Source organism: Sitophilus oryzae, unplaced genomic scaffold, assembly GCF_002938485.1.
Source record: "Sitophilus oryzae breed Bouriz unplaced genomic scaffold, Soryzae_2.0 scaffold_302_pilon_pilon, whole genome shotgun sequence".
In the NCBI taxonomy this organism is placed as follows: domain Eukaryota; kingdom Metazoa; phylum Arthropoda; class Insecta; order Coleoptera; family Curculionidae; genus Sitophilus; species Sitophilus oryzae.
In genome coordinates, this window is record NW_022146866.1 from 874,178 (window position 1) to 885,076 (window position 10,899).

Below are 10,899 nucleotides of genomic sequence, written 5' to 3' on the forward strand. Positions count from 1 at the left end.
CGTGTAATACGAGTAGATAGATTTAAAATGCAATGTTTTGTGCCGGTCAGTGTAAAATATTTAAAATCAGCGATAACCCTTTATAGTGATATATTAGAAGTTAGGGTTTGTTTTGGCCTCGGTTATATAATCCCCGAATCAATACCCTTTCCTAAACTAGTTTATTTTGTCTACGTAGGCCATAATTTATCAGGAAAATACATTGTTTTAATTTGAACTGTTTAATTTGATCCATATGTTAAACAGAAAACAGATAGTTAATTATAAACTTAAACGAAGTCTTTCTTAGTTATATTTATTTACTGCTTTGATGAAATATTGTCTCTGTAGTTACAGTCAACTAGTCTAGGAAACATAACAAAAATTGATTCTGTAACGTTATTCAGAATAAATGTGTTCATTTTAAAGGTTTTAAAATCATCTAAATAATTTTTTCTAAATATTTTTACGAATATTTGCTGCTTTGAGCGAATCAAGCTTCTTACTCTCTATGTTCAAAAATGTTAAATTAAGATGTAGAACTTAAAATATGTATTTTATTTAAATTATGATTATTAGTAAAGTTAAACGTGACGCTGATTACATTGCTGAAGAACGCGCATTGGAAGAAACCTTAGAAGCCTATGAAAATGAAGAAAAGTTGGCTAAAGAGAAGCTTAATGAATTAATCAATAAACAAATCGAAGATCTTAGTATGCTAAATTCTTGGTTTGAGGGTAAATATATTCCTTCCTCCTACAAAATATTATTTTTTTGTACAGGCTGTTTCAAAAAACATGTGCCATCTTTCGGGGGGAGATTCCTCACGTAAAAATAAGATTTATGTATCATATCAACATAGGTCCGATTCGTCTTTGTTTCATAGGTACAGGAGGTTTTTCTTCTTTTATTATAATTCTCTTCCTTTATTTAATGCTAAAAAAGTGTCGACAGTTTTACCAGGGACATGCGTGTGGGTTATCACTGGAATATCTTTCTAAAAAACATATACGCCACTGATTTTTTCCTCTTATTAGCAAAATTGTGTTGGACATTTAATACCGATTAAAAATTTTACCTTCATATTTTGTCCATTTCGATCTCCTCGATGAGATAAACGCAATTTTATTATTCACAATTTGATAAAATTAAAATAAAAATAAAATTAATAAAACACGAGATATGGCACATGTTTTTTGAAACATCCTGTATACGTATTATAATAACTATATATATATAAATAGGTATAATATGGAATATTATAACTAATTTAAGAGACATTTTGTTACAAAGGAATAATATTTGTACTGTATAGCAATTATAAAATATATCAGTTTAAACTAACTAAAAAATATATATTTAAAACTATATTTTTTTTTAATTGTTATTTTAATAAAGATTAGTAACTGACTTTTGAAATATTTTATATGCTCGTTCTGAATAATTTTGCCTACCTATTTCTATTTTGGATTGATTAAGAGTATTTTACACATTTTTTTAAATATTGTTTTAGAAATCAGAGGAGATTCTAGCTTTATGATTCAAGAGGCTTTAAACGAACAACACCAATATTTAAAGAAGGTTGAGCAGGAAATTCAAAAAGACAAAAGTGCGAAAAAAGGCGGCGACAAGAAAAATAAAAAGAAGAAATAAATCACTAAATAATATGACTATTATTTATAGTATATATATAAAACTGTTATAAAATATATATATTGGAAACATTGATTAGATATTTTGTTTCAAAAGATTTTCATTTAATATTCTAATAATAAGCAAAGTATATTGATGCAAAATAATGTCTATCCCAGAGAATAGGTACATTAAAGAAATGCTAACTTCATGTTAAAAAATGGAAACAGACGCCACCTGGTGTCGCCTGGCCGTACTAGCTAAATTGAGGGGAATTGGAGGGGCGGGGCTTAAAAGAGGGGAAATTTTAAAAAAAAAAATATTTTTATAAGTATCACTGACTTATTGTTTAAAGTTAATAAACATATTTTTTATTACTTTAATATAATTTAATGTATTAAAAAATATGTCTATTAACTTTACACAGCAAATCAATGATATTATTAAAGGCTTATTATTTTCAGAGAAAATTCATAGTAAATAAATTACACATTAGTAAACAATATCATTTATTTTTTAGAGCTGCGATTTATATTACAATAATATTGAAATATATATATTTTTTTAACAATGAAAAAGAATATCCCGGAACCTGAAAAAGAAAGATGATCAATTGAAGCGTGGAAATTCAAAAGCGTCTAAGTGCCAAATTGATCGAATTTAAGATTTCATTAATTTTCTAATCTATATGCCAAGGCCAATAACGTACAAAACAGTCTAAGTGCCATACTGCTATTTTAACGTTAAATACTCGGCTAAAATATGGCGCTACGGCCAAGTTGAGTAGGCAATTATAGGAAAAAACCGTCTAAGTGCCAATTCGTTACACATTGCTGTAATGAGTTTTTTTTCTAAAAAGTTGATCATATGGAGTGACAATTGCATTGGTTAAAATAAAAATAAAATAATGCTCTTGTTTTTAACATATTTGGTGGCTATGGGAGTATATGAGCAAGTTGAACAAAAAATCTTAGTTTCTGGTCACACATACCTCCCTTGTGATCGTGACTTCGCTCAAATCGAAAAGTGAAAAAGAGTAAAAAAAGCTTTCACACCTGATAATATAAAAGATATGATAAAGAATGCATGTCACAAGAATCCTTTTAAAGCTTTTACGATGCAATCTGAGGACTGTAAAGACATTCAGAAACTTGCCGACAAAATGCTGAACACAACGAAGTTAAAAATATCTCAGGTTTGGTTTGGTTTGGTTTGACCAATTTAATAATTGATTGAAACAATTTTTAATTAACCCGGATTATGGTTAATAAGGAAAATCCAAAGATAGTGAAAATTAAGAAATTTTTCAGTGAGCTGGAAGCATGGACTGAGTGTAATGTTTTCAAGCAGGGAAAAAGGATACAGGATATTTTAGGAAATCTCCCTCTTCTAGAATGCAAGAATCGAATCTCTACTGAAAAAATTAAAAATGTTGAAGATATGCTAGAATATACCTTTAAAATATTTAAGTTATTGGGAAACTTTGATTGTTGATACCAAGAAATCAAAATAAGTAGCAACTTAATCTACGTTCGTGTTCAGTTTTATTTTTTTGGATGTATGTTTAGTTGGAATATAGATGCTTTTGAATCTATGTTAATTTTGAACTTAGACTGTATCTTTGTTTTATGAATTTGGTAATTTTTTGTAACAAAACTTTTCTGCTTTTTAAAGTTTTTTAAAATGTTTTATGCTTCATACACTTAATATTGATTATTAAAGTACTTTTCACCGCAATATACTTGTTTTTTTTATTTATTATAAAAAAACCTTAATAACTCAAAAATGACTTTTTGGCACTTAGACGCTTTTGAATTACCACGCTTCAATTAATGACTTAAATTAGTTCAAAATACATTTTGCAAATAACTAGTGAATTGGAAAGATAAACATACTATTAAAAAGACATTTTAGTAGTATATTATCATCTATTTACTGATAATACATAAGTATATAATAGGTAAATAACATGCATAAGGCACTATGATACAACTACCTGTATCATGATAACACACTAACATCACAAAAAATATATGCTAATTTAAATTTCTTTAATGGTCTAATGAAACACTATCTAGCCTCAATGCATGCCATTCCAAAGGCAAAAAAAACTGTTATACCAAATAAATATAAGCTGAATAAAACATAAACCAAGCCAATGTGCATAAACAACCAAAAAATGCATCAAAAAATACTTTTATCAGATCATGCCCTTGGATATATTATGTATTTTATATATCGCACATCCCGTTCAAAAGTTTACTAACTCAAAATAGAGAATATAGAGAACATTGTCAGGAGAAGTAAAAGAAAATTTAAGTTAACGCAATATGCTCCTTTTTGCATATTAATGGCCAAATAATGTAATGTTGATTTAATAAAAATTTAACTGGCATCCTTCTGAGGTATAAATCAGAAAAAAAGGACATTGTTTTTGTAATAATTGTTTGTTTTGTAAACATTTTTTGAAGACAATACAGTTTTGAACGGGCTGTGCGATATAAACAAGGATCTTACTATTATTTGAGGTTAGAAAGTATTTAAATAATATAAAACATAATGAAAATCATTTTTCATCATAAATTATAGAGGTACTTACGTATTTTGATATTATTATCAGGAAATAATACGTTTAGTTAAACAGGTACGCTGCCCGGCAAGTTCTATCGGCGGGGCTTTGCAAAAGTTGAAATCTAAAAATACAAAAATACGTTTACATCTTAGTTGTATTTACGAATAAAGTATTTGTGTGTAATTTCTGATTTACCAGTTAACTGAATAATCGCATTAAATACATCCAAATGGTAATTTAATATTGTAAAAAAGCAAAATTGTTTTAAATCACTTGCCAGGACAGCCCGGCCAGCTTCTTTCTTGGCAAAATGGCCGCGGTATCATGATTTAAGCAGTGTGAGTGACAAAGAAAGCCAATGCCTGGCAGATGTTGCTTTCTTTGTCGTTGGTCCTGGCACGTTTAAATTTGACTGTTGCCTGTTTTCCCATACAAGTGACACCCCCGTGGTCTATCCTAAGATTAGGGAAGATTCCTACAGACGACGTTTAAAAATTGACAGAATGCCATTTACCTGTAAATTAAAATGACAGAAACACCTGTCACTGACATGGATCTTCTCGATATTATTAGTCCACCCTAGCTAGGTATATTCTTTGAATCCACCGCTTTGAGTAAAAAGATTAAGGAAGGACTATAATTCTATCCATGTATTCATGCATGGCCGACGGAGATAGGACCCTAGGGTGGGGATATTTGACAGTTCTATTTGACAATTCGTTTGGCATATTTGAATTTGATTTGAAATTTTGTGGATTTGTCAGTATTTAGCATGTTTTATGTTATTTGTAATTTATTCTACTGCTGAAAGTTGTTTAAAGATAGTAAATATAGAAGGAAATTTTGTAGTAGAATTTAGATTAACAGTGACACTACTGCTATTTATCGAAAAAGACTGTAAAATAGTTGATTGTGTAGCGTGCGATAGATCTCGTTAAAAAATCGAGGGAAATAATGGAATAACTTTTCGCTAGTAAGTGACAAGTGATAATATACGTACGTGTAGTAAACCGATCATTTATGACATTCACTTAAAACTAACTAATTATATATTTTTTCTTGCATTTTTGCTTTTATTTACTACTTGTCAAAGATTAGATGTCAAAGAATTTAGATACGTCAATTAGAAACACAATTAAAATTAATAGAATATCCTAGCAACAGCTTGCGTTAGTCATATATATTGTATCCATAGTTGTATCCATAGAGAAAAACTAATATTTAGCTTTCAAAACGATCAACTTTTGATTTCTAATCACAATTTTAATGGAAAAATTAAAAATTAAGCTTCATTCAGAATCTCAAAATTAGTGGTTTCAATTAGCGTAGAAGTTTGTTCCTCTAACATCAATGTAAGCATTCACAACGTCAAAATTAGTGGTAGTAATCTTCAATTAGTGGAAAAAATTAACAAACTTTTAACTTTTCCACTAATTATACTTCAAAATTTGCGAGAGAAATGTCATTTTGGCCTTTGATTAGCTTCCGTCAAGAGGAATTGTGGTGAGAAATAAAAACGCATAAAAAAGTTGATCGTTTTATAAGATAAATAAAAATCCTTTTCTATGGATACAATTGTCTACCGCAAGCTGTTGCTAGAATATTCTATTAATTTGAATTGTGTTCTTTAAGACATTGTGAATGATCGTAAACTAAAAAGTATAAAGTGTAATTGAAACCACTAATTTATTCCACTAATTGCAAGGTTCTCAATGCTTACACTGAAATTAAAGGAACAAACTTCTATGCTAATTGAAATCACTTATTTATTTCACTAAGTGCCAGGTTCTGAATGAAGCTTATTATCCTATAATAAGTGAGAAATGCCAAAGGCTTAGATATTTTTAGTACAAACTTTTAAGTTTTTATATAAATGATGTTGGAACAGGGTTACTGAAACTCCCGGTATAGTACATAAAGTTGAAATTCCTTTATCATACTGCCTGAGTCGTAAACAACAATGTTTCGTATATTCCGTTTCGTCTCGGCCGTCTCACCCTGCACGTCATTATTCGTTTTTCCGTTTCCAGACATGATTGCCACCCCAAACCCCCTATTTTCCTACCACCGTTCCTGTAGTTAACCCCCTCCCCCACCTTGTCCTTTGAGTCGTGCTTGGGTGGCTGGAAAGGCCGCGGTTATGTCCCAAGGAATGTTGCCAGAGTGTGAGGTTAATCTTGGATGCAAAAATTAATGAAGAATACTATACCGTGTGGTGCAGAGGTAAACAGGACAATAGAAATCCCATGTAAATTCTAAAAAGGCCAAATATTATCTCCCAAACGATTTTACGCAAAAGTTGTATAAGACATTTTTGAATAGACCTTAAAGTTAGCACTTCCCAATAGAATTTTGTTTTATTCGGAATCGGCATTTAAATGTTATTTGCAAAAATATACCTTCAAATTAGTAAACTTTATAATACGGTCCAGAGAAAGCTACAATTAAAATACAATCAAAAGCACAAAACATCCCCCTTTAGAATTTTGACTTACATGTCATGAAATGAAAGTAAAAGAAGCGCCCCCTTGAGTTTGTTCGGGTACTAAATTCATGAAATGTCGATCCCTATATTTATTTTTTTTTTGAATAATACAGAAACATTTTTTTAATTGCAACGAAATAGGTATATTAAAATTACATTATATATTAAAAATTACAATAAAATATTTAATTTCCTTACTTTACTTTAAAATACTTAATTTAATACTTATTTTGTCACAATAATTTTTTTTATATCAATACCCGATAGAAAGTTTATAAAAATAAAACAATTAGTAATGTTATTATAAATTATTATAGTAATTAATGAGAAAATTGCCAAAATCACACATCGACTCTTCACAAAACACAACGAAATAAAGATATTGACATATTTAAGAAACAAATGAATATTCGTTAACTTTTTAATTAGCTTATATCTTTTTAGATCGAAGTTTATAAGATCTAAGTTAGGCTGTATTCCGTTGCAAAACCAGGCGAACCAGACCGGCAAACTACGGTAAAGAGCGGTTCCTGAAAAACATCGGTTTGATATGGAACGGTTTGGTAAAATACTGGAAACGTCAAACGTTGACGTTTTCTAAATTTCAACACCTCTATATTTATCTTTTATGCATTTTTAATGTACCTATTCTCTGCTTTTACGTTTGCTTCTTCTTTTCAATGGAATTTAATATTGAAAAGTACTTTATTAATTAACTGTTAAACTCGTTAGAGAGCTCAAGTGAAGATTTGCAGGTCCAATATTAAAACAGATCAATAATAAATAAACAAATCTAATCAATATTTATATTTTTATAGCTTACAAAACATTCATAATTACTTGTTGTCTTGTTTTTCATGTTTTCTTTAAATGTTCCTGACTTTAAGAAACAATGGCTGCATGATAAGTTTAAATGGTCCTAAAAAGTAATTCTATTTAGTTAATGAAATTTATTTACCTTTACTACCTACCTCCATTGCTTTTGGATGTAAATACAAAATATTATTACAAATTTTAGAAACTAAATGCGAATTTCACTTGAACTCCAATATTTGCTTGATTTCTGTCACATAAATGACATTGATTGACAAACAAAAAACAAAACCAGAAAAACCAGCCTTCTCGCGTTGGTTAGTTTGGTGACAGTTATAACCGAATGTTTCAGGAACCGTGTTCCGTAATAAGAAAACTTTCAGGAAACCGATAGAAACGGAACATAAAACTATAACCAAGGTAAGCAATGGCATACACCCTTAATTACTTTTTAATGACTAGCAGCGCCTCTAGTGTTTGTTCGCATAGCTTTTACTTCCAGTCACTGCCGTTACAGAAAATGTTCTAAAGGGGAATCAAAAGTATGATTTTGTCACTGTCAAAGTCGATGCTGGTCGATGTCACATTTTGTTTCCAAGAATTTGGAGGTTTCAAAGGAAGGTACCAACTAGAGTAATTTCCATTTAAGTTAAGACGATTAAATAGCAATTTTCTAGAAATAATCTCCACGCTGAGTCGGATATGTTTGCAGCTCAGTTCGGACCTATACCGAAAATATCAACAGTCCAAAGAGTAATCCAGAGATTTAAGAAAACAGCACGGCATTAAGCAAATGTAAGTGTGAAGATAAAAATAATGGACAAGAGGATAAGAATGATTTGAATATTCTTCTTCATATTGAACAAAAAATAAAAACATTAGCTCCCGTCTGTTGGGGGGAGGCAAAAGAAAAAAGTCGGCTTTAGAAAAAGTCGTCTATAAAGATCTGGAGATGTGGATTCCAATGCATGGTTGACGTGCACATTCCCTTATAATTATAGAATTATGCGCAGGATGTGCCCAAAGAAGATAAGTATATAAGATAAATAGATAAACAGTAATTATTTACAACTACAAAGCTTACCTCCTTAACAGCATTTAAAGAACATAAAGGGTCATTACTACCGCTTTCCCGTTCAAAATCTAATAAGGTTGCAATGAGTTTTTTACAAAGGCTATTAAGCTATCTTCTACACTTCGCAATAAAAAAGATGCTAAAAAGAAAAATGTTTAACTGCAAGATTAGCTAATAAAAAAGTTTAAGCTTAAAGTATGACAACATATTTAGTTCATTTGAACCAAAAACTCGTAAAACAAAACTAAAGTGTCAGAACGAGTGACAATGTCAGGAAGTAAATAAATAAACGTAAATAAACGTGGCAATTTGACAATTTTTACAGCAGATCTATAAATTTAGATTGGAATGCCCGCAACATTTTGGGTTGCGAAATTGTTTTGGGTCGCGACCGTTGTACGCCATCTGGCGCTGCTATAGCAATTGCTAAGAACAACCGCAAACAAAAACAGAAATAATATTCACTTATCCACATCTCTTGTCAAAGTCAGAATCTTCAAAAATTATAAAATCTTTCAAAATTTAAACCGCTCTCATTGAAAAAATTCCGAAAAGTGTTTAAAGCGTCCATTTGCAAAGTAATTATTGCTATCTTGTGAGTTTAATTATTTAAGTTTTATTTACTCAAATCCTTGATAATTGTGAAAAAGTGGCATTAAAAACTTAAAAAGCTGTGCTGTGAACTGCCAAAACCATCGTGGATCGTGGTATAACGTCGGTTTCCAATATTTCATACATGTCCTTATATAAAATAAAATTTCTTGTATGCAACACACTGTATCTTATTTATAAAATTAAAAGAAAATAATAATAAATTTGAATAAATAATATTTGGCGATATAATACCGGAAAAAGCCAAACCGCTTCGAAATTTTCAAAAGCTTTTGGTCGCGACCGTTGGAAGAATAGCGCCAAATAGTGTTTACATTGTCTTTATGGGTACTTTCCAATCTAAACTTGTTTCATTTATCTATGAGATGGCAACAATGAATTTAAAAACCACGCCCTCGATTACGCAACTAAAAGTTTAATTGGTATCGCCTATATTTTGCAATTTTGAAATATGAACTACTATTTCCTTTACTGATTTATTATTTTGTGTTAAACCTGGCAACTTTGCTTATCCCTGAAGTTGTTTCATTGTAGGTCGTGCGACGTTCGTCAGGAATCTGCTCCTGCCATGAACGCTGCTGCCAAAGCAGCGTTATCGACACCAAACAGATAGCCGGCAGCAACGTGCCTAACGAGACGGTAAAAAGCCCTTTGTGAATCGAATTAGACGTCACAACGTTGCCGTGTTGACCAAAATGTACTTACTTCCATTTTTAATAAACTTTTAATTGTTTTAGCTCTCTATTTGTCGGATTAAATTTAATCATAAGCACAGTTAGCTGATATGAGATTAATACGGTGCCAAGTTATTATTGGGTTTTAAAGGATGTTGTGCCTTTATCTGAATAGTAGGTGAAGAGACATTGGAGGGTTGGTACTACAATAGTTCTTAGGTCCCATTGGATACCTTGTACATTCTTCATCGGGTAACGTTCATCGTCTAAGCTTCCAGCCAACTTCCAAAAAATATAGTACCAATTGGACTCACAACCAAACCAAACATATATTTCTTTATAAATCTTGCAATGTTGGTATAGAGTGTCAGTCTTTAAAGTGGAATAAACGTCAATTATTATTTTAAGTTGCTCATATTTTTACATAAAAATATTTCTATAGAAGCAGAAATATCTGCTTTTATGTAATTTTTTTTTCTAAAGAAAAGATCGGGGAAGAACATGCCAGATTTGGAATAAACTCCTTCTAAATACTGCAAGTACGTCTGGTCATTTAGATTATGATTGATATTACTACTTATTCAGTACCCCATTACTATTAATAACATTTGGTCACCAATATTGCCCGCCAAAACGTTAAAGTCATTTCTCTGGCCATAGTTATCAAGTTATCAGTTATCAAAAATAAACTTGTGCATTAGGAAGAGTGGTAAGCCTTTCGAACATGTAGAGCATTAGAAACTAGTTTGTAGAAGTTGATTTATTTATAATAACTACGATTAATATTATGCATATTATTAGATCGTCCACTGAGATTTCAAATTCACAACAAAAAAGTTAAAAATAATCTCTTCAAATTGCTGATCTGGATATTATTTATTTGAATCTTTCAATTGGCTCGATTTTCCTTATTCAATGTTAATTAGTGCCGATCAATTTGTTGCGATGAATATCAACAGATTAAATAATTTAAAAAAAAGAGTAAATAGTTTTGTTATTGTTAAGGTACCCAAAACAAAAGAAAATATACAGTGAGGGGTATCATTGTACTCAGGAG

General features: G+C 30.5%; 1 protein-coding gene across 1 annotated transcript in view; it reads left to right on the forward strand.

Annotated features, from left to right (window-relative positions):
• LOC115884596 (androglobin-like) overlaps nucleotides 1–1,650 on the forward strand; it is a 65,527-nt gene extending 63,877 nt beyond the window's left edge. The window contains exons 18-19 of the mRNA XM_030903225.1: nucleotides 559–716; nucleotides 1,493–1,650. Coding sequence (XP_030759085.1) covers nucleotides 559–716; nucleotides 1,493–1,632 — 298 coding nt within the window. The 3' untranslated portion in view covers nucleotides 1,633–1,650. The remainder of the gene's footprint in view (nucleotides 1–558; nucleotides 717–1,492) is intronic.
• Nucleotides 1,651–10,899: the final 9,249 nt, after the last annotated feature.